The sequence below is a fragment of the Numida meleagris genome, chromosome 16, assembly GCF_002078875.1.
Source record: "Numida meleagris isolate 19003 breed g44 Domestic line chromosome 16, NumMel1.0, whole genome shotgun sequence".
In the NCBI taxonomy this organism is placed as follows: Eukaryota; Metazoa; Chordata; class Aves; order Galliformes; family Numididae; genus Numida; species Numida meleagris.
In genome coordinates, this window is record NC_034424.1 from 4834539 (window position 1) to 4857457 (window position 22919).

A 22919-nucleotide genomic window follows, 5' to 3' on the forward strand; every position below is an offset into this window, starting at 1 on the left:
AAACTGGTGGAATTTCCGTATGTACTTCCCAATGAGAAAGAAAAGACCATTTCCAAACACCTTGTCACTGTTGTCACCAGCAGCTTTTCTGACCCCTTTATATCCAGCCACTGCGGAGACAGATTCATTTGTTTCAGATTCAGAAATAAGAACAGACTGCAGTATGGTCCTGACTGAAAGCAAGGGGGGAAAACTGCTTGGCAGGAAGGTCTGGGAAGTAGGAACGGGCAGGACATGGAGCTTGAGTGAAGGAACAACAGGTCTGCAGTCAGAGCTGCACAAAGCAGACAAACTTGGGTGGTGCAGTCACCCTCAGTCCTAGGAGCTGACACCCAAACACTCATGCTTTCAACATAATTCTGTGCTTAGGACACTGCTCTCTTGCACAGTGAGTGATTCCACATTTAAAAATGAGTAAATGTAATTCTGCAGCTCTCGTTCCCAGCAGCAGTGCTGCCATGCCATCCCCCTTAAGAGCCTTCAGAAAACATCTGAATAACAGATCTTAAAGCTGTCTCAGAATAGAACACAGTTTAAGAATTTGTTCCCAAGTTCATTTCATGTGTCGTACGCTCTCAAAGTGAATTACCGAGGTACGCAATGGCTGCTTTATTCGGGTCAGACAGTTGAACACAACTTTCTGTTTGCTACAGAACCGACACAAAACCTCTGGGTATTACAGCAGTTAAGTACAAAAATGCTGAACACTCAAACTCCTCCAGGTCCAATCATAACCAAACCAAACCATCATCACACCTGCAGCCTTCGGTCCTCCCTTCTCCCGATGGCTTTCCTGACAAAGCAGCTGTCACACCGCACACAGTGCGCCCTTCCTTCCTCCATCCATTCAGAGCAGCTGCTCCACCTGCAGGTTTACACACCCAGACGGATCCTGGATGCTGCAGAGAAGCAAAGGCTCACTGGGAAGAGCTTTAGCATCAGCCTTGGATGACAAGCTTTCCAACTAAAAAATAACAATTAGAAATAGTGTTTCTCAGGTAGCAGAGCAAGCTGAAAGCATGCCGAGTCCACAGCCCCAACATCCCTTTCCCACAAGCAGGAATGAGCCGATATGAGCTGGTATCACCCATAACTTGCACATTCCAAAGCTTCTGAGAAACGCGGCTGCTAACTTGAAATTCACTTTGCTCTCGAATTGCACTTGAATTTCAACTTGCTCTCTTGAAATTCGACATACTTCTGCTTCTGCTGGCTCTTAACAGGTGCAACACCAAAACACAACGGCCCTGCAGCAGTCACGTCTGCGGGTCCCATGCTAGTCATTAAGCTCCAGGTCATACTCAGGGTACAGCTGCTTCGTGGTAACCCCTCGGATAACAGCTAGAAAAGAAAGACATTCCATTGCTTTCGTTAAAGAGAGTGCAAATAAGTCAGAAAAGACTTGTGTTTTCCTCCCAGTAGCCTCTAGCTATCCCACAGAAGCACGCACAACTAAGAAATCAAACCTTTCCAGCTGTGCCCCCTTGCCCCGCCACTTTTTTTTTTGTTGAGGAAGCCTAACACTGAAGATTCTTTGAAACATAGCGTCATAGTGTCTCTTTTTAGATAAGATTTACTTCACCAAGAGCTTCTTCAGTAGCCTTCCCTTCCTTACCCAGTTTGCCCAGCAGCATCTGTCCAGCATCTTTAATTTCATTATACTCATGGAGCAGAGAGATGTGCTTCTCCAATTCCTCCACGCTGCAGCCTCTGTAACAAAGCCACAAAGGTCAAAACCGCTGCCACTGCCGAACAAAGGCGTCAGGACACCTGAGGTATGCAGACCCAGCCTGGTAAGACCCTCTGACTGCTTAGAACAAAGGCTTCAGGTTGGATGCCAGGAAAAACGTCTTCTCAGAGCGGTGAGGCGTGGCTATGAGCTGCCCAGGAGCGGTGGGGCCCTGTCCCTGCAGGTGCTCCAGAACTGCAGGGACGTGGCAGCGGGCATGGTGGGGCCCGCTGGGGATGGCAGGGCTCTTTTCCAGCCTTAACATCTCTATGATTAACCCCCCAACTTCATTCAAAACACGTGCACATCGCCTCAGAGCGAAGGAAACGCTCATCCAGGCCCGGACTGGGCAGTGGTGCAAAGCCACGGCCTCAGTTTGAGGTCTCACCATATAAGCGGCTCTGCTAGCGCGACGTGTGGTGGCACCAGCTAAAAAACACATCGCTTAATTCCCGATTTATACACCGTTACCTCAGCAGGTCAGGTCAGAGCCTTCCCGGGAAACCAAGCTCTAGGGAAAACAACCAGCAAAGCACTCCCTGTTGTAGCCAACGTGTCCCACCACCCAAACCCCGCCCCAGCTGCCGGCCCGTGCATCGCTGTAACCCCGCGGGCCGTACTCGGACAGCAGCCGGGCGATCTCCCGGTCCAGAGTTCGGTCCTTCTCCTTCAGCGCTTCGATGTCATCGCACGGCGCTTCTCCGCCCGGCGGCCGGGGCGGCGGGGTCGGGACCTGCGGGGACAGAGCGCGTCCGGCAGCCGCTGAGGGCACCGGGGGAACGCGGCTACCACAGCGGGCAGCGCGAGGGTAAACGAGGCGGGGCAGCGGCTCACCGGGGACTTGAAGCCGGCACCGCCGCTCCGCCGGGAGCCGCCGAGCGGCCTGAAACAGCGCGGGGAGCCCCGCGTCAGCGCCTGGCGGCATCAACGGGGCGCTGCGAGACAGCGCGAAGGGGGAAGGGACGGGAAGGGAACCGAACCAAACCGAGCCGCTCCTACCTCCGCTGAGCGGGCGGCGCCACGCGCCCCGACGGGGGAGAACACCGCTCCGCCAGGGCCGCCACCTCCCCCAGCACCGCCAGCACGGGCACGGCGCGGGGCACGCTGGGAGCTGGAGTGAGGGCGCCGCGGGGCACGCTGGGAGTTGGAGTCCCGGGCCCGGCTGTGCCCTCTCAGCGCCGAGGAATGCGTTCCTCCGCGTGAACGCGCTGGGGACGCCGAGGTGGGGCACAGCGTGCGGGAAGGAGCGGCCCTCCCCGCAGCCAGCGCCGCGCGGCCGGGCGTGCTGCGGGAGGAGCCGGGCTGCGGTGGCGAGCGCGGTGCGGAGCGGGGCCGCCGGGACAGCCCAGAGCCGCGCGCTCCGGGGGCGGAGGTGACCCCGAGACGCGTCCCCGGGACCGCGATCCCGCTCCCCTCCGCCGTGGGCGGGCCCGGAGCCGGGACACGGGGCGGGCCCGGCCGCCATTCACGCCCCGCGCCGGGGGAAGCGGGCCGGGCCGGGCCGGGCCGGGAGGGGAGCGGAGCGGAGCGGGGCGCAGGGGCACGGCCGCCCCCAGGCCCCGGGGTGGGGCGGGCGCTCGGGGCGGAGCCTGACGGCCGCCCGCACCGCTCCCCTCGGCGGCTGACGTGGCCCGGGCGCGGGGCGGACATGGCGGACGGCAGCAGGCAGAGCAAGCTGGCGGCGGCCAAGAAGAAGGTGAGGGCGGAGGGCCGGGGCCGCGGGGCCGTGCCCGGAGCCGTGCGGGGAAGCCCGGCCCAGCCCCGCCGCGCTCCGCGGCGCCCCGGCGGTGGGGGGCGGCCCGGGGGGGCCGGGCCTGCGCTGCTGCCTGCGTTCTGTGTCTGCTGCTCTCTTTCCCTTTTGGGTTTCTTCTATATATATCTCTGTTTTCCCCTTTCTTTTTCTTCTTTTTTTTTTCCTTTTTTCCTTTTTTTTTTTTTTTTTTTTTTTTTTTTTTTTTTTTCTCGCGGGGCAGTTCAGCCCCCTCGCGTCCCAGCGCGATGCCCGTCTGTCTCAAAGTCAAGCGAATGGGAAAGTGCCCTGGAGCAGCTCGGGCTTCCATTTTGAAATCCTCCCGAGGCCGGGATCCTTTTCGTTACGGTGCTTTTCACCTTGACGTGGTAGCGCGGCCCTGCGGTCTCTGCCGGCGGTGGTTGCCTTCGGGGCCGCAGGAACCGCCATCCGCACCGGGCCCCGCGCTGCGGGCGTTCGGGGGCAGCGGGCCGCTCGGCAGCGCTGCGCTCAGAGCCCTTCCTGGGCGAAACCGGCTCTAAATCGACATTCATCGCAGATTGCTCGTCCCTGCGGGCGGTGACAGCGTCTGTATCACCGTGTTCTCTGGGAAGGTTGTCTTCTTTCTTCAGCTCTTTCAGTGTTCTTTTCACATCTTAGTATCAGATGCTGCTTTTCCAGTTTGCGTTCCACGTTATCCTTCTTTTTTCCTTATTGCTGTTAGTTACAGACTTACAGATATTTTTTCTTGTTTCCTGGGGGACTTCCTTAATTGGATACCGAAGTTGAACATCCACAGCTCTCAGCCTCTTGTCATAAACCCATCAAATTCTCACTTCAGGAGTCCCTGAACTATTTTTTGATATCTGTACATTTTTTTTATATTGGAGAACAAGCTCTTTAAGGACAGTTTCTCTTCCCGTCACACCGCAGCTGACTTCTTGACCAGCGTTCCGTTGCTGTTTAGTTGCTGACGTTATATTCATAGAAGACATGTCCTGTTTGGACTTCAGGTTATTCTTTTTTTCACAGCTGAAGGAATATCAGCAGAAGAACAGCCCTGGAGCAACTGCGGGAGCCAAGAAAAAACGAAAAACTAAGGAAGGAAGTAGGCCCGAGACTCCCACAAACGATGACCGACAGTCCCCAGAGAACGTGAGCGTCCCCCTCTTTCTCCCAGATAATTTCCCTCTGCCTTGCTCTCTGGTTTCCCAAACAGCATGACTGCGGCTGGTGGAGGGTTGTGCAGTGTAACACGAGTGGCTGAGATGCCCGTGTTAGCAGCATGTGAGTCAGGGTGCGTGGAGGAGCAGTGCTGGAGCATTCAGAGCTGTAATGGAAGCCTGGATGCGCCGAGAGCTGCCGTTCTGAGACATGTGCTCCTCGGGAGCTGGACGATGCCAGTTTCTTTGGCTGCCTTCGGTGGGCGTTTTTCTCTCTGTCCTTTTCTGAGCCGTTTCTCTTTCCACTTTTCTTTCGCCTCCTTTAGATTCAGAACATTCTGAAGGTGCTGGTGTCAGACCTTAACCGCTCCAATGGGGTAGCCATACCCTCATTGGACAAAAGGAAGGTGAGGCAGTGCTCCGTGTCCCTCTCAGTGACTCGCTGTCCCCTCTGCATGCTCGGGATCTGTTTACCCTGACTTCCATTTCGGATGGAGCCTTGTTCTGGCATGCCTGCTGTGTTTTGTTGCCGTTTTTATTAACTCGGGGCCGTTTGTTAACATGCGTTTCCATCGCTTGTAAGTGCTTGTTTCCTCCTGTTTTCTGTCAAAAAACGCAAAGAAGTTAACCATGTCAGATACACGTCCTTCAGACAGCCGAGCTGTAAGGAAAAAAAAAGAACAAACAGGGTTTGGGGTGAGGCAATAAACCAAGTTAACTGCTGAGAGATGCTGCGCTCGGAAGGAGTAGTGCCTTTGTAGTTTGTAGTTCTCCTGGTGTGTGTCATTGCTTTATTTACTGCAGTGCCGTGCTTCTGAAGGGCAGGTTTCTGCTCACGCCTGCTCGGGTGGCTGCCCTCAGCAAGCTGTGTAGTTATTCCAGCCACCTCGCTTTATGAGGGGTGATGAAACCTGCACAGGTGATGCACAGTCTGGCAAGTAGCACGCTTTTAAATGTGTTCAGGTGGGAAGTCAGGTATTTCGAGTACAGCATTTGCAGGCTGGAGCATCTTCCCTCGCTCCTGGAGAAGGAAGGGCAGGAAGCAGTCCAGTGAGCAGTGGGAATGTATTCAGGTGCAGATTTATTATCTATATATTTATTTTGTTATTAATTTACTTTAAAGCTGCGTGTTGTGGAGGCAGAAGGAGGGCATTCTTGTGGTTGCGTTACCGACTTCTGCATCTTGAAGCGTTAAGCGAAAAGAATGTTCGGATCAGAACAAATTAGGGATGTGTTTTGGAGATGTCCTGGGCAGAGGTCCACGTGATGTTCTACATTTAAGAGAGCCTGAACAAGCAGAGGCGAGGTAACCTGTACCTGGAATAAGCAAGGGAGTTCCTGACTTTCCTTTAAGCACCTAAAATATGTTGCTCCTTGAGAGCACAAGTGTCTGTCCTCCAAAAAAAAAAAAAAATGGAGGCAGTTCCATTTGTTCCCCTCTGCAGTTTTCCAGCTCATTACTCTCATTAAATCTGTCTTCGCTACTGCTGTAATCCCGTGGCTGCTTGATTCATGAATGAAGGGCTGAGCAGGTAAATAGGGAATGCCCAGAGAGTTCTTGTTTCATGCAAACTGCCAAGAAAGAAGCGACTGAAGTAAAAGGGAGCTCTTTCAGATGGATTTGCAGAGAGCTGCAGTACATTGGTGGGGCTGGCTGCTTTGCTCATTTGCTTTATAGTGTCATTAAATGATGGTTTGTCAGAGCTGGAGGTGAAATAAAACTACTTGCCATAAAGCAGCAGGACGCTGCTGTGGGTTTGTATGGCTCGCCGTGCTGCTGGACAGGATAGCTGGAATTGCCCAGTTCGCCGTGGCTTGGTGGAGGTGTCGTCAGCTGTTACTTATCCTCCCCCGAATGCCGGATGAGAGCCTTCATCACTCTCCAGAAATAGTTTTTAGGCCCTTTTCTATTTAGATTCTTGTAGCCGTGGGATTCCTAGCTTCTCCAGGGCTGCGGGCACCTGCTCCCAGCCGGGCTCGTCTTGGCCTGTTCCCAGATGTCCTGTTTCTGAATGTCTGGTCGTAGCTTGCCATTTGAGTTTGACTAACCTGGTTGTCCCAGTCACTCACCTGTTCTTTCCCACCTTAATTTGCATACAGTGATCAGTGTTTTCCCCAGAGTCAAGTGAAGGGCAGTGCTGTACAGAGCAGGTCACTGCTCTGCAATGCCGTCTGGCATTGCCCCTTGCTCACTTTTTGACAAATCCTTTGCAGAAAATCCAGAGTGTGAGCTTAGAGCAGGGAGACATCGTCGCCCCGTGTTAGAGAAGTGATTGTGATGATGGGACAGTTCTTCAGAGTGGATCTAGCAGGACATAGGGCTGGGATGATTTTTGGTTGTGGGTTGATGCAGTCACCTGTTTGCTCTGGGGAGGACATAGATTCACTTCCACGTGTTTCTACACGACTTTGTTCACATCTGTCCAGTTTTCACAGGCCTGCTGCAAGGTGATGTGTCTGTGCTTGTTTCCTTCATTTTGCACGTCGGCTGTAATTCCTGTGATGTGTTTTGTGACAGGCATACTTTGACAGTGATGTTGCCACTCGTAATGCTGACCAGCTTGCTGCCGATGTCCCTGTGCTATCTAACAGCAGCAGCCTGCCTAGCTGTGCTTCTGTCCTGCCTGCTCCTGGGAGCACGCAGCTGACACAGGTTTGTGAGTCATCATCAGTATCTCCACACTGGTTAGTGGCTTTTTTCTGAGAAGGACAATCTTCCTCACTAGCTCACATCGTCTCCTGTTAAATATACTACGTTCTCCACTCTCCATCTAACCATCATCTGTCTGTGAGAGTGGAGGGTACTAGCGTGCACACGTCCCTGCTGCTTCCAAAGCTGTGATTCTCTTCCCCTTCTCTCCTATTTAATTAGCAGAAAGCACTCTTAATAACACAGAAGGTCTCCAGCTAGCTGGAGCAATCTGCATTTCCTTTCACTGCTTAAAGATTCTGTTGAAGTCTTTCCAGCAAAGCACAGCTGATTATTCTGATAAATGCTAACAGCAAATACAAAGCCAGTATCACTTAAGCCTCTTAATCCCAAGAAACCTAGGCTCTCAATGCTGAGAGATTATGGGCAAGCTGGGAACTGAGCTGGTGGTCTGAAGTTTTATCTTTCTTTGGGAAGCAGTTCATTACAGGTGCTGCAGAACCTGAGCTCAGATGTAGTCAAGCCTTATTGACACATTCACAAACATGATTCCCATCTTTTTGAACAGGCTTGTAAATTTTTGTTTTAATCCACAGATTCATGAAGCTGAGGATCGTAAAAACGCTTTGGATGAGAACAGGTGAGTGTGTGTGTTTGCAACAGGATCCCAAAGTGCCCGACAAATAGAAGTTTTAGTACTCCCTGCTGCTCTGCTGACTGGGGCAGTGCTCTGGGAGGAAAGTTCACCGGGAGCTCTTTCTTTGTTCCCAGGTCTCTGTCATCAACAGAAAGTCTCCGCCAGTTGTCTGAACAACTCAATGGCCTGGTTTCTCAGGTACACCCTCATTTTGGTCCATCTGTCCTAATAACTTTTGTGGTGTCTGATTGATGAGGATCTTTAAGCTGCCAGCTCAAGAAAACACTTCAGTGTCAGAGATGTCTGCAGTGATCCTACTGAACAGTGAGATATTTAAGCATTGAGAAGCTGAACTTCCACTGTTAGGAATGTTAAAATTTCAGCAGTAGGAAGAAGGGCAGAGTGGGTGAATGAACGACGTGTATTCATGGAAAGATGGATTCTTGATTTAGTGGCAAAGAATCTGAAGTCAATTTGCATAATTCATATCAGCTTGTCACAGGGAGACTCTGCATCTATCCTGAGCCAGGAGAGTGTTTTTTCTGTGGCTGTCTGTGGTACTTGGAAGTGAAATGCTCTGTTAGAAGTGTCATGATAGTTCTAACTTAATAGTGATTTATTGCCTGGGGGAATAAAACTGACTGACTTGACTATTTTTCTTCTAGTCTACGTCGTATGTGAATGGGGAAAGTGTTGTTTCTTCCACAAACATTAAGGAAATGGAAGTAAGTTGTCCTCAGCCTATGATTTTTTTTTCTTATTTTCTAGTCTAAGTCAATTGTTGGGACTCTGTGCTAATGAGACCTAACTGAACACACAGTTCACATACATTGTTGACCAGTGTTGCCCTCTGCTGTAACCAGGCAGTTGTGGTCAGCAGGAGTGGCAATTTCCAAGATATCTGACATATTTCTGGGGGGCATGGGATCATTTGGCCTCAGTGCAACTGTAGTCCTTAGTTTTGACTCACTTATATGTCAAAAAAATAGCTTAGAAAGGACATGTTAATGTCCCAGCTACTCATGTTGAATCTGTAGATTTGTTTGGAAAATCTGATTTTATCAAACTGTGATAATGATTTATTATTTTTCTGTCCTTTTTAATTATTGCTTTTTTCCTCCCCTCCTCCTTTTCTGCCCCTTCCTTCTTCTCCTGCCTGCATGTGCCCGTCAGACACGTTACCAGGAGCTGGCAGTAGCCCTAGATTCCAGCAATCTAACTAACAAACAGCTCATTACAAAGATAGAGGAATTGGTAAGAAACAATCCAACCAACCAGTTTGATATTGTCTCTGCTGCTCCTCCATGCTCTCTGGGTGTCTGCGAGGTTACGGGTTCTCTTATAGCACCACAAGGAAGGCTGCTTTCATGGCACTTTGAGTGGAACAAAATGGGCTGCATGGGAGAACTGTGAAGAAGATCAAAATCTTAGGCCACTTATGGATGTAGTAGCTCCTCTGAGGAACAAGCAGCACAGTTTTGCTGTTTCTTCTCAAATTTACTGTGTCACTCTCATCGTGTTTTCTCTGGATGAGAAGCATCCTGATAAAACAGTTATTTCTGGGCCTGATCTGAATCTCTGAACTACAGAATTCCAGTGCTGGCAGCAGTGTGAAATCCTGTTTCTGCAGGTGGTGATGCTGTTCTAAATATATTAGCAGAGTGGGAGCAATAGGTCTAAGAGAGAGCCTGGGGCTGGTGTCTGATCATATCCTCAGCTTCTCCTGGCACTATGAATGAACTGCTTTGTCCTGTGGCTTGCATGGATTCCTGCTGCTGCTTTTCAGCCTTCAGCTTTAACACTGCAAGAAACGTAGCTAAGTGGACTTGTTTCAGTCTGAAAAGAGCCTTTCTTGGTTTGAAACACTTTTCCCCATTTTGTTCCTCTCACGCTACTCTTTTTCCAAAGTCCACCATTTCCCAGTGCGCCCCACAACCCCTCCTGTGTTATTTTTGGTTTTGAGTTCTTTTGGTTCCATTCTGTTTCTTTGTGTCTTTTAGCTGGGCTGCAGGAGTGGCTGGTAGGGAGGGCAGTGCCTGCCCAGGACTCTCCCTGTTTGCCTGCTTTGTGACAGGCACATAAACGCTGCCTGGAATTACACAGGGCCTTTGCTGCATTTGCAGTCTTGTTTTCCTTTTTCTGGTTGTGTTCTGCACTGGTGTTGTTAGACTCAAATCCTCTAATTCATCAGCTTTCCAGCTGCAGTCATGTTTCAAAGTGAGCTTGAAACAGAAGTGGTAAAAATGGGCCAATGTCTGTCCTTTGGAAAGGGGAAAGACACCATGCATGTAACTTACATATGGGGCATCTGTGAGAAACTGCCACGAGGACAGCAGCAGCAAGTAGCAAACACTGCACCCCAGCCAAATCTGCACACAGTTTGTGTGGCAGCTGACAGGTCTGGTCTGTTTTGCCCCGTATATAAAGATGCACTGTGTACAGTCAATAAAACTCCAAAGAATTCACCCACAAGACCAAAATTGGCTGGAACAGGATGGTCCCCTTTCTCTGCAGTTGGCTTCAGCTCTTTCATACCAGCTTTTGCAGGAGCCTGCCAGCATAAGTGAGCTGCTTCATGATTTAAAGGCCAGTTGCCACATGGGATAAAAGTTTAAGTCTCAGCTGAAGCAAAACAGTGTGCTGTGGTTTGGGTGGTTTTTTTTTAATGCATTTTTGGTCATTATCCTAATGCATCAGGGTTATGATTGATGTTATAGACGTGGGGTGGAAGCGTAACTGAAGTTGGTGGATGCTCAGATACATACAGGGATTTTGTACTGGTGTTTGTGAATAACTGCAGTAACGTACTGAGCAATGAAGAACGTGTATGGCATATTCATAAAGGAAGCCCCAAATCTGTTATTGTAATAGATAGGAAGATCTTAGTCTTCTACATAAAAAGGTAATGGGAACTGTTTGCATTAATTGGGCATGTGTACTACTTCAGTGAAGTGAAAATATGCTTCAGCAGTATGAGAGTATTTCGTCCTAATACTGATGCATCCATTTTCTTCTGTAGAAGCAGCAGAACCAAGAAGCAGTGAATCAGCTGGAGAAGGTAAAGTGTGTCCTATTTTTGGATAGAGATAGAAATAGATATGTTCCTCTGAGGAAGAGAAAGCAGAGCGGCCTGTGGCACCAGCCTATGTGATCTTGTCTTATGGAACTGTAGGATCATTGTGGTTGGGAAAGACTCTTAAAATCATCAAGTCCACCGCTAAACTGTGTCTTTAAGCACCATGTCTGCACATCTCATAAACAGCTCCAGGATGGTGATTCCATCACTTCCCTGGAGATCATCCTGGATTCAGTTCTGTTTGTAGTGTAGGGTCGAGTGTTTAGACTTCGTGGGCCAGGCCTGGTGGGTACCTTTCTTGTTCTGATGAAAGATAAGGTTTAAATAAGATTTAAATGCTCAAGTATTGGAAGGCTGCAGTGGAAGCAGCAGATTACAGTTTAAGGCCTTGCCAGTAGTTTGCATTCCAAACACTGCCGTGTTCATGCCAGCATAAGGAACCTACTGTTGCCATTCTAGGATGGATAACCAATAAAGTAGTTAAAGAAATGAAAGACTGAAGTATGGCTTTTAAAAATCATGATACTGGTTCGATGCTGGAAGCACCACCAATGAATCACTGTTTTTTTTTGTTGATGTAAACCAAGAGGGGTTTGCCATTTTGTGCTGAACAGGCATCATTTGTTTACACAGGAAAAGAAGGAGTTTGAACAGAAATTTTCTAAAGAGCAAGCAGCACTGAGAGAACAGCTACAGGTAAGGCAGAGCTTTCATTACAGAAATAGGACCTGGCTGCTGTCCTTCTCTGGATTACTGAGCACTCTGTCTTCATCTTGGAAGCCAACATTCTTTCAGGGGAACGAGTTAGCTAGATTGTACTTAAATGCAAGAGCTCTTTGTCTTACTGAATTATCCTTTTGTGGCAGCAGGGATGTTGCGGTTGCAAGCAAAGATTTCCTGCACTGAGCTCCTTTTTCTTTCTCCAAGGTTCATATCCAGACAATTGGAATTCTAGTTTCTGAGAAATCTGAGTTGCAGACAGCCCTTGGACATACTCAGCAAGCTGCACGGCAGAAATCAGGTAATTGACTCGGAGCACTCCAGCTCAAGCTGCTGGTTAAGTGTGGATTTCAAGTCAGAGGCATGATGGTTGCTGGCAGCCAGCTCACAGCACTCGTTGGTTCCTTAATGAGCAACACTTGGCACTGTCACTGCTTCTGTCATCGTAGCTGCCCCCAAATTGGAGCATGGTAATCCCATGGCAGTTGAGGTTCTTTTGTGCATCACTGAAGCCCTGTCAGCCCTGCTTGGGCCTGGTGACTACCCCAGACTGTTCTTTTCTCACTTTCTTCGGATTCTTTTAAAACTTTGTTCCCTTTCATCACCCTTCCTCCCACACAGCTGTCACATTAATGTAGGCTTTACCCAGGCCTTCCATTCTCAACTAAATTTGAGCAATTTACTCTTGTAGAAGAAAAAACATTGTGTCTATTGCTCTGCAAAGGACATTTCATCATCTCCCTCTAAACCTGAGAAAGGCAGTTACTGACAGAGGGCTTCTCTGCCCAAGGTTGCTGGTGAATCACCCGTACGGCCAGGAGTGGAAGCAGGTCTGCCCATTTACAGAGCTCTGTGCTGCCGGCTCTGAGTGTTTTAAGAGCTTGTTGACAAAGCAGAAAGTGCTGTTTAGCCTGTTCCAAAAATCCCTTTGTGGTTTAGTCTCAACTGACTCTGCTCTGACTTGCTTAGGAGAAGCTGAAGACCTTGCTGCTCGTTTACAGTCATCTCGCCAGAGGGTATCGGAGCTGGAACGCACGTTGTCCTCCATCTCTATGCAGCAAAAACAGTCAGAGAAGGTAAGAACCACCTCTCTTTATGCTTAATTAGCAGCTCCACTTTTGGCTATTTGCTTGTCGCTCCACTACTACAAAGTCTGTAGTCCCTGCTTAGAGAAGAGGCTGAAATTAACCTTGTTAATTGTTAATTAACCTTGTAAAGCCCTGTATTCTCATCATGGGAAACCTTTCATTCAGATTTCTGTGACTACTAATCATATGGCCCAGTGGCTGTCTTCAGATCTGGCACCTTTCTACATGAGTCTTGCCAGCTCCACACAACAGAAGCATCTCTGACACCTCATCCCAGGAGGGTCTCCATCAAACAGACACTTTACTATTGATACTCATCCAGAAGTTTGCACAAATAACCTCACCATCAGTTAGTAGCATCACGTTCAGAAAGACTGAGCAGATGAATTCCTGGCAAATCCATGCTTTGTGCAGTCTGATGGTGTAATGAGCTGCAGCACTAGCCAGCCAACTATAGTGATAGGTTCTAAGCAAACCTGTCCTGGGGATTTTGCTCAAGTTCAGACTTTTTCTGCATTAGCTAATCTGTTAAAGGTAGAATAAGGTAATCTTTGAAAATTTTATTTGTATGGCTGAAGTCTGTAATTGAAAAGATCATTTGCTTTTTCTCCAGCATAACAAAGAGTTGGTGAAGGAGAGAGACAACCTGAAACTAGAATTGTACAAACAGAGGTAAGCCTGCTTTGCATATTATTCCAGACTAATGCTATTTTTCTCAGTAGAGCCAGAAAGCTTAGCAAGGGGCTTGGACCACGACTGGTGAGTTGGGAAACCAGATATTCAATGTGAGAATAATAATTAACAACAACAACAAAAGATGAGGTGTGTGGTACAGCACTGGAACACAGTGCCCAGGGAGGCTGTGGAGTCTGCATCCTTGGAAATGTTCATAGCAGCTGTACAGAGCTGTGGCTGACAAGAGCTGGTGGTAGTCTAGTCCCACTTTGAGCGGGAGGCTGGACAAGATGACCTGCAGAGGTTTCTTCCAGTCAACATTTCTATGACTCTAGCTGCTGTAAATTTATGTCATGGGCATCTGCAAACCCACAGAAAATACAGTGCTGCCACTTGAATTTTTTGTGTTTGTTTCAGCAAAGGTAGCGAGGAAATAAAGCAGCAGAACTCGGAGCTGTCAGAGAAACTCCACTCCCTGGTTTCTGAGAACTCAGCCATGAAGTTGGATGTGGAAGATTTACATAAGAAACTGGAAATGGCCGAACTGATGATTCAGCAGGTAACCACACTGCTGGGATGTGGGAGCAGACCACACTGATCATTTTAAGACTTATTTCCTTACACTGGGGGCAGGACTGAACTACTGCTCTTAAAGGCAGGCATAACATCCCATCCTACTAGGAAGAGGATTTCCGTGAGGTCTCTGAGGAGCAGGGAGGCTGTGCTCCACGGAGCTGGAGCAGGAGATTGAAAGACACTGTGATAGCAGTCTGCTCCAGCTGTTGCTCAGTGTCACTGAGAAACAAGTTGAGTAGAGGTGCTTGCACCTATCGTATCAAGAGGTAAATTGGACAATGGCAACTTGAAGGTCAGCTGGGTAAAGTTAAGACAAGTGAGATAATTAAAATGGGGATATGTGGAGCCAGCTGTCAGAGAGCAGGCTCAGTGTTAAGGTGAGCCTGCCATGGAAGAAAATGCTCACTTTTTTTTTGTTTGTTTTTAGGCAGTGGCTTAAGTTACCCATAAAATAAAGCCAATTGCTACTCTTGTAGGAAAAGTATTTTGTCTTACCTGAACCAGCCTTGCTGCGTAGTCCACTGACATGTTCCAGACACTGGCTTTAAATTCCTGACATGTCTGACAACCTTTAAGGTCACAAATATTCGTGCCATCTGACCAGTTCGCGTACTACAGACTCTTGAAATGTAAAGTTTCTGAACCAAATGATTTGACTAAAGCCCGTTTTCTTAATTAAAAATGAGTAAATACAAAATGGAAGCGAGGAGCTGCCTAGTTCAGCTTGCTTTACAGGGCTAAAATCTGAACTTCTTGATTGTAGATGCCACTTCTTTTTCAATCAACTTAACAATGAGTTGGAACATTTTAAAGAACTGTGGATGGTTATAACACGGATCAAATGGCAGGTTAAAATCAGGGGAGAGGCTAGACAGAAATTGAATATTAACATTTTGCCATAACCTTTTGATTTCTGTGGGCAGTTTTCAAATCAGTCAGGGAATGTGGATGCAAACCAGCAGTTGCAGATGGCGCTGGAAGAGAGGGCAAGCCTGGAAACCCAGATTGCTCAGGTAAGTTGTTAATGTAAGTGCACTGGTGATCCAAATCCTGGCTTCTCTAAAGAAACTTGTGTGGCAGAAGAATGCAGCCTGAGCTTTGTGTTAACACTTAATTTCCCCAGGCTTTATCCCTTAAGTGGTCGGCCATCCTTTAATTTATCCAGCTGGTACAATTTTCCTTGTGTTTTGTTTTTACCAGCTTTCAGAGTCGCTTCACCAGCTCCGGGCAGAAAGAGATCAGTACGTGGAGAAACTGAAGGAAGAGGGGAGCATTTGGCAGCAGCGAGTACAGCAGCTGTCTGAGCAGGTAACCTCACAGGCAGTGTCACAGCTCCCTCCCAATGAACACAGGCGTAAATTCACCATGAGCATTGTTTTAACTTCAGCTTGTGTGGCCTCGCAGGTCCACACAATGGCAGAGGAGAAGGAGAAGCATGTGGCCCAAATTCAAGAGCTGGAAACCAGTGTTACAGAGCTGTTGAGCAAATCAGGTAGGACTTCCAAAGTGGGGCTTCATATTGCAGAGTACCAGCAGGTTAACTCAGTCCTCACTGTACAAGTATTTCCACATGTACGAGTAGGTCTGATGCTCTCAAACCATGACGAGACCTGAAAGACTGGTAGCCCTAAGAAACCTTTTGTTCTAGCAGACAGCAAGTGAGCTACTTCAAGTAACTGACCAGCAAATGGTTTATGTATTTAGTTACCTGCATGGCTGTGCTGTCAGACCCATGGTGTTGGGTAGGCAGGACTCTTGCTGCAGCTGAGAGAGGGAGGCAGCAGCACGCAGCAGGACACTGTGTGGTTTTGGGGTGGTTTGCTCCTTTGGACGTCTCAGTGCCCTGCTCCTCTGAGTTCTGCAGCTGGTGATACTTTCTGGGTCACGGAGTCCTGCAGGGTGGGGTATGTCCTGCATAGCTCTGTGTGCTACCCAAGCGATTCAGCCCTCTGACTGATCGGCTTTTGATTCCATTTCCTCAGCAGTGAAACCAATGGATGTTGAGCCATCCCTACCAGCAGGACCTACAGCAGCTGAGCTGAGTCTGCAGGAAGAGATCCAGCGGCTGCAGCAAGAGAAGGAAGAACTGCATGGGCAATACCAGGCCCAGGTCCGCGACAACGAGCAGCTGAGCCACCTCAACCGCGAGCAGGAGGAGCGGCTGCTGGAGCTCGAGAAGACGGTGCAGCGCTACAACGAGGAGTCCGTGGACAGACAGCAGATCCTGGAGAGCATGCAGAGCGACAAGGCCACAATCAGCAGGGCACTGAGCCAAAATCGGGAGCTGAAGGAGCAGCTGGCTGAGCTGCAGAATGGGTTTGTCAAACTGGTATGTCTCTTTCAGGAATCTTTTCCTGCTGTTTCCCACATTGGTGCAATCCTTTTGTAGCACAGATGTTAAAAAAAAAAAACAAACCAAAAAGCAAACAACTGTCAAAAACGTTATCTACCTCTTGTCCCGTGGGGCTACGAATGCTTGGCCTTCTGTGATATACATTGCCCTACCCGGAGGTGCCCTCTAATTCCTTACACTCTCAGGTGCTCTGGCACACAAAGCAGTATCACTGTCCAGAGCCATTTCCTTTTTCTTCTCCACTGGCAGTCAGGCTGTTTCTTTCCCCTGAGTATTCTTCTAGCTTTGCTTTTGAAGAAGAAATTCTCAGGAGTTTTCTGTCCTGTTGCTGTCATCGTTTCTGTCCTGACGCTGAATTCTTACTCTTGCTTCTTTCAGTGTAGCAGCTTCCCCTCTTGGGGCCTTGGCACATAACACGTGGTCTGGTCACTGTTTTTTCTTCAGATCTTTCTGAACTTGTCTTCTTGGTTTTGAATGTCTGTTGCTTTATTTGCCATGTTGATGTCACCCGTCTGCTTTGGATCTGACAGGCTGTGTGATGTGCCAGGCCTCTTCTTGGCACTGTCCCAGCACTGATTCCCCCTTGCTCTTCTCCCATCTACTGAGCCTTTTTAAAAGTTAATTACTGCTGTTACTTTCAGCTCAGAACAACACAAGGGATGGTATCCCACAGTATCAGGAATTAACGTGGTTTATTGATTTAGTTTATGAGAGCATATACTTATGGTGGTTGGGGCAATTTCCTTCTACAATGATTCTGGATTCTTGCAGACAAATGAAAACATGGAGGTTACAAGTGCCCTACAGTCAGAGCAACATGTAAAGAAGGAGCTGGCTAAGAAGCTTGGGCAGCTGCAGGAGAACCTGGGGGAGCTCAAAGAGACGGTAAGCAACAGCAGTGGGACGGCAGGGCAGGTGTGCAACAGTTTGTGCAAAGGAGAGCTGGCAACTTACCAAACTTTGATGGAAAGATGGAAATTGGTATTGTAACGATCAAGCTGGGAGCCCTCCCATGTCATCTGCTGTCTGATGTGGGGGACCAGCATGTGGGGGCAGATGGTGGCTGCCTGCCTCATTGGTGGCTTTGGGGCAACACTGACAGTTTGGATCATGCCACACAGGTCATCATCTTTTCTGGCAGAAATGATTTGAGCTGATGGTTTTATCATGTGTTTTTAGCTGGAACTGAAGACACAGGAGGCTCGGGCTCTGCAGGAGCAGCGGGACCAGTACTACGGCCACTTACAGCAGTATACTGTGGCATACCAGCAACTGGCTGCTGAGAGGGAGGAGCTGCAAAAGCAGTACTTGCTTCAGACACAGCTAATGGACAGGCTGCAGCACGAGGAAGTTCAGGGGAAGGTGACTGTGGAAATGCACCTGAAGGAACTGCAGCAGACCAAGGTAATAACGAAGAGGGGCAAGTGGAAAGACTGGAGGCTTAATTACTTAATTGCTTAATTACACTACATCCTGTGCAGTAGAGGTGAATTAGAAATGAACAATAATTGTCTGGACAGGAGCACTGTTTGGGTTTTGTTTGTGTGTGTGTTTGTTTTTTGTGGTGCTACTGCTAGTGACTGTTTTCAATTCAGCTTGTGCAGGTTTTGGTGAAGAGCTCTTTCTTTGATGTTCTGCTTCTCTCTGGCAGGAAAGTCTGGAAGCTGTAGCAAAGGAAAACAAAGAGCTGCAGGCCCAGATCAGTCAGCTAGCAGCAGAGCTGGATGGCAGGATGCTGCAGAGACTAGACGGTGCGTAGCTGCAGCTGGTCTCCAGGGATGGGAGGTGGAGCTGAGCTCTCTGGGGTGTTACCTCTTTGTTCACCTCCCTTCTTCTACAGGGGATGGAGTTGAAAGTGAAATGATGACTGAAGAAATGAAAAACGCCTCATTTGTGATCCCAGAAAAGTTTGAAAGCCATGAAGAAATGGTGAGTCTTAGCGAGTGGAAAAGCCCTTTGTTCTCAGTTGGGAACAAATTTCTAGAAAAGGAGGCAGATTAAACTGCAGAGGTTCTGCAGTGTGTATTAAGTAAGCTGTTATCAGCTGCGATCCCTACAGCTGAGGCACAGCAAAGTGTTCTAGACCCTTGTGCACAGCAGCAAAAAAACCCAACAAGATTTCTACAGCATATTTGGAAAAACAGGCTGGAAGTCCAGCAGTGGCTTTAATTATGAAGACAACTCTGCTGGCAGAGTGGCTCTAACTATTGTGGTGATTGATGTTCTCCTCAGTTTGGAAGTCAGTTTGGAAATGGTGTTGAACATCTTCTAATTTTTTCTGTAAGTGTAGCTGTAACTGGAAAATGCTGTGATCAAACAGTTATTGCGGGAGTTCAGGTTTAACCTGCAGAGAAGAAGTGAGTTGTGCTACTTGAGAATGAGAAAGCATGCAGTAATTGCTGCCTGGTTTAGTCCTATGGGTTTCCTATCCATAAGTAAAATGGGGTAAATTTCTGTTACTCTCTTCACTCTGTGATGTGCAATTGATCACGCTTCATGCAGGAAAAGCACTAATGTGTACTCTGCAATTCACCTCAGGTCACTTTCTTGACGTCTGCCATGTCCCAGGTGGAGAAGGAACGAGAGGAGATGAGGCAGCAGCTGGCTGCTCAGAAGCAGCAGTGCAGAAGCCTCCTGCAGCAAATAGCAGCTCTTCGGCAGGAGCAGCAGCGGAATGTCACGCTGAGTGAAGGTAAAGTTTTGTGCAGTTTGGGTGCAGTGTGAGTATGGAGACGTGCCCCAGCCTGGCCCTGGCCTCTGTGAAACAGACCTGTGGGTTTTGTGAGTGAATCACACGTAAGCAGGGACTGTAAATTACACGTGTCCTTTCCAGATTCCACGATGGATAGCGTTCCGGTGGAGGTTCATGAGGCTTTGAAAACTGCCATGGAGAAACTGCAGGTAAGCAGAGGATCTCCTCTTCTTTCAGCCCCACTACCTCACCTAGCTAGACTTGCATCCAGTGCCAGACTCTTGTAGCACACACAAATTGTAGGGGAATAAGTAGCAGATGTTCCATGATGACAAGCTACCAAAAAACAGCTTTCCTCACGACTTGTCTCATCATAGGAAAGCTTCCCCCTACCCTGCCCAAAGGCTGTAAGGGCCTAACACTCATCTATATTCTTTTCCTAAAGAAATAGCTGAAAAATAGACTGCTGGGACGAAGCAGGTATCTCTAAGAACTGCAGACTAAGTGCGACCAAGGTTGTGCTACCCCAGCAATGGGAAGGCACGTTGTTCCCTCAGTCCTTCTGCTTCCCAAAATGCAGAGATGCTTTGTTACACCTTCTGTAGCTCTGTTCCTTTTTACTACCAAATCAGAGCAGTGGTAAAGGCAGCAAGATTTGTTCCCTAGGCTCAGACCGATGTGAATGGAGGGTGCTGTCTGTAACACGGGTATTCCTGTCTGTGAGCAGTTGAGGTGACTAATAACAGTTTTTGTGTTCAGTCCCGTTTCACAGATCTGATGCAGGAGAAAGCTGATCTGAAGGAACGGCTAGAGGAGTTGGAACACCGCTGCATACAGCTGTCTGGGGAAACAGACACCATTGGTATGTTGACACAACACAAGCTATAGCTTCTGGAGCTGAGTCTGCCAAATACCAAGCAGTTCAAGTCTTGCTGCCTAGCTAGGCTAGACTTCCAATCCAGGGTTGGATGTGCTGGGGCCTCGTGCAGCACAGGTTTATGCTCACGGTAAGGCTTGTACCTCAATCTCATTTATTCCTTATGCTTCTCTTGTGTTCCAGGGGAGTATATAGCATTATATCAGAGTCAAAGGGCTATCCTCAAACAGCGGCACCAGGAGAAAGAAGAGTACATCAGCAGGCTGGCTCAGGATAAGGAAGAGATGAAGGCAAGGAATCTCTTCTGTAGTACTGCAAATACAGCGTACACTTGTAGGCAGGCCTGGGGAGCACCTGCACAGTGTAAACCTTCATATGTTGTTCTTCAGCTAGCTTTAACTTTGGAGCTCTCACAGTGGCAAAACAGCAAGCTAAAGTGCAGTGTTTGTGGCCACGGGGATATGCATGCTTCTTAAGTTTTCCTTTACTTTGGTGCAGATAAAATTACTGGAACTGCAGGATTTAGTGATGCGTCTGGTCAAGGAAAGAAATGAATGGTACAGCAAGTACGTAGCAGCTGCTCAAAACCCAGAGCTGTTAGCAAGCCAGAATGAAAACACACTTCCAGTGGAGAGACGCATCGAACTGAATGCTACTGATGGAGAAGGTAAGCTGGAGACAGAACAAGTTATGTAAAATGGAATAACCCAAGGTCTCTGTGTGGATGGGAGGAGTCAGCTCACCTGCTGTGTCTTCTGTGTGCCTTACAGGGTTACGAGAAGTGAATTTAGCAGATGAAGCAGAGCAAGAGGCCGCTGCTCTTCATCAATCTGGTTTCTACCCTGTTGACACTAAAGCTGCTCAGCCAAGCCAAGAGGACCCTACAGCAAAGCAAATAATGCAGCTTCTCAGAGAAATCCAGAACCCTCAGGAGAGGTCGGGCTCCTTGCTGGAAAACCCCTGCATTCCGTTCTTCTACCGTGCTGATGAGAATGACGAGGTCAAAATCATGGTGGTTTAAGTAGCACCAGTTTGTTCTTACAGCAATTTTCTATGAGCCTGCAAGGACTGAACTGACTTGTATGTGCCCATACTGCTGCTCAGCACCCTGGGTCAGAACAGCGACCTGCTCTAAAGGCTGCAGGAAAGAGGGACTGCATCAGATGGAACTCGAGCATCCTTCCTTCTCTTCCCTCTGTTACTTGGTGTGCTTGGAGCACAGGCTGCGTGGTGCTGGCGCTTCACCAGGGCCTGGTGCAGGTTGGGGGGAAGGGACTCTGTGACTTCTGGCAAATTCCTTGAGCCCTTGTCCTGTATCCCTGGCCAGCACGCAGCTTCACAGCAGTGACTGAGCAGCAGCCCTCGTCCATCAGTCACGACTGTAATCTGCCTGTTTCCTTCTAAGGCTCCCAAAGTAACTAACTAACTCTGGTAACAAACTCTTGGGATGGTTGGTTTTGTTTCACGCCATGCATCTTAAAACTTCCCCCTTTCCTCCTCTTGCAACTGTATCTGAAACCAGCCTTGAACAGCCACAAGGTGCAGGCTTCTGGCTAGCTAGGCAGCACACAGAGCTTCATTCAGCGCTAGGGGCCGGGGCTGAGGGCTGCCTTCAGAGTCTCTTTGGTTACTTGACAAAGCTTTATGTGATTAGTGGGAGCTGGGGGTGGAAATGGAACTGCACTTTGAAGGATGATGTGTTTCACTTGTGTGTGTCTGAAGGTTTTATTTATTACAAAAAAAAACAACAGGGAGAAATAAGGAAGAGGAAACCACTTAATAAACATGCTCTGTTTTGAAGTCCTGGGCTCCAGGTTATCTATTGCTTAAATTTCTTCTCCCATTTTGGTAAGAAAGATGTTAAACGGGTGGAATCCAGCATCCTTTGCCACCTACTGCCACTGCTGGGACACAGCAGCAAGGGAGTAGGAGCAAACAATGCCTTGAAGCTAGAGGCCTTGTTCTGAGGAGAAAACAAGTGGTGAGCAGAGCTCCTGGAGTGGCAGCAGCGCAGCTCCCTTAGGTGTCCGGGCCTCAGGTGAAGTGCACAGACACCTACACCTACAGGTTCAGGCACAAACCGCCTCTTCTTAAATAGGGTTACAGCCTCAGCACCGGGGCTCAGGGGAGAACCGCAGGGGCCCTGGCTGCAATCCTGCAGCTCGTGGCGGTGGAAGCCGAGCGGCCAAGCTGAGAGCTGCAACCACAGGAATGCAGAATCAAGTTTTGCATTTGTCAACCACAACAAAGGAAAAAAAAAAAAAAAAACAAACCAAACCTAGGAAAAAAAACTCTTCCTCAGCATCTAGGTGGCTGAGCTTTAGCAATATGGTAGAAGGAGTTTCTCTCTTAATGCCAAAAGTAGATTAAGGCTTTTTGAAACGGTTTGTTTCCTTCTTTTTTTCCCTATGAAAAAACAAAGTGTGTATGGAACAATTTGTGCTTTCCTGTGAACCCACCAGAGGAATGTGGAAGTTGGTTTTTTTTTTTGAACTCTTCATCTGAATGTCTCCAGTGTTGTCTGTGAAGGGCACAACACGAGCGACACGGGCCGTGTACATACTGTATCTGTGTAAAATGCTGTACATTGCTGCAGGGGAGGCTGGCCTGCAGGCTGGGGCTGCTCGTAATCTGTATCATAACTAAAAGGGGCAGGGGCGTGACTTAAACAGATTATTGTAAATGGGATAAATATTTATTGGGCGTTCTACTCTGTGAAGGAGACCATTGAAGCGGCTCTGCAGGCTGGTGCAGAGGTGACTTAGTGCTGTTACAAACATGCTTCCTGAATAAACTCATTCAGATGGGTACTGGCTAGATGTGTTCTGTTCAGATCTCCTTGAAATCTGGCAAAAAAATGAATTCTTCTCTATTCAAAACAAACAACAACCGGGCGCAGCTCTACAAGCCGCTGCCTTAGCACTGCTGCCCTTTTCACTGTGCTTTCATGAATG

At 48.4% G+C, this 22919-nt stretch overlaps 2 protein-coding genes across 9 annotated transcripts; one reads left to right on the forward strand and one right to left on the reverse strand.

The window, feature by feature from the left end:
* SWI5 (SWI5 homologous recombination repair protein) lies at nt 582-3406 on the reverse strand. 3 transcript variants are annotated; one of them, XM_021414300.1, is made up of 4 exons: nt 2729-3406; nt 2350-2462; nt 1616-1710; nt 582-1341 (listed from the first exon to the last, which is right to left on the reverse strand). In XM_021414300.1, the coding sequence occupies exons 1-4, from the start codon at nt 3377-3379 to the stop codon at nt 1277-1279; spliced, it is 924 nt and encodes a 307-aa protein (XP_021269975.1). In that variant the 5' UTR covers nt 3380-3406; the 3' UTR covers nt 582-1276. The 3 variants fall into 3 exon arrangements, 2 of the variants coding, with proteins under 2 accessions (XP_021269975.1, XP_021269974.1); XM_021414299.1 differs by having other exon boundaries at nt 2350-2612; XR_002443709.1 differs by lacking the exon at nt 582-1341 and adding an exon at nt 2564-2612 and having other exon boundaries at nt 1682-1710.
* GOLGA2 (golgin A2) lies at nt 3294-22775 on the forward strand. Of its 6 annotated transcripts, none has more exons than XM_021414281.1 (28): nt 3294-3425; nt 4491-4613; nt 4948-5028; nt 7140-7274; nt 7868-7911; nt 8043-8106; nt 8574-8633; nt 9082-9162; nt 10928-10966; nt 11618-11680; nt 11912-12005; nt 12674-12780; nt 13406-13464; nt 13885-14026; nt 14967-15056; nt 15244-15351; nt 15448-15535; nt 16026-16372; nt 17168-17281; nt 17576-17800; nt 18048-18147; nt 18237-18325; nt 18935-19088; nt 19230-19297; nt 19848-19950; nt 20149-20255; nt 20464-20632; nt 20736-22775. In XM_021414281.1, exons 1-28 carry the CDS (start codon nt 3378-3380, stop codon nt 20984-20986), a joined length of 3153 nt encoding a protein of 1050 aa, XP_021269956.1. In that variant the 5' UTR covers nt 3294-3377; the 3' UTR covers nt 20987-22775. The 6 variants fall into 6 exon arrangements, with proteins under 6 accessions (XP_021269956.1, XP_021269957.1, XP_021269959.1 ...); XM_021414282.1 differs by having other exon boundaries at nt 16029-16372; XM_021414284.1 differs by lacking the exon at nt 9082-9162.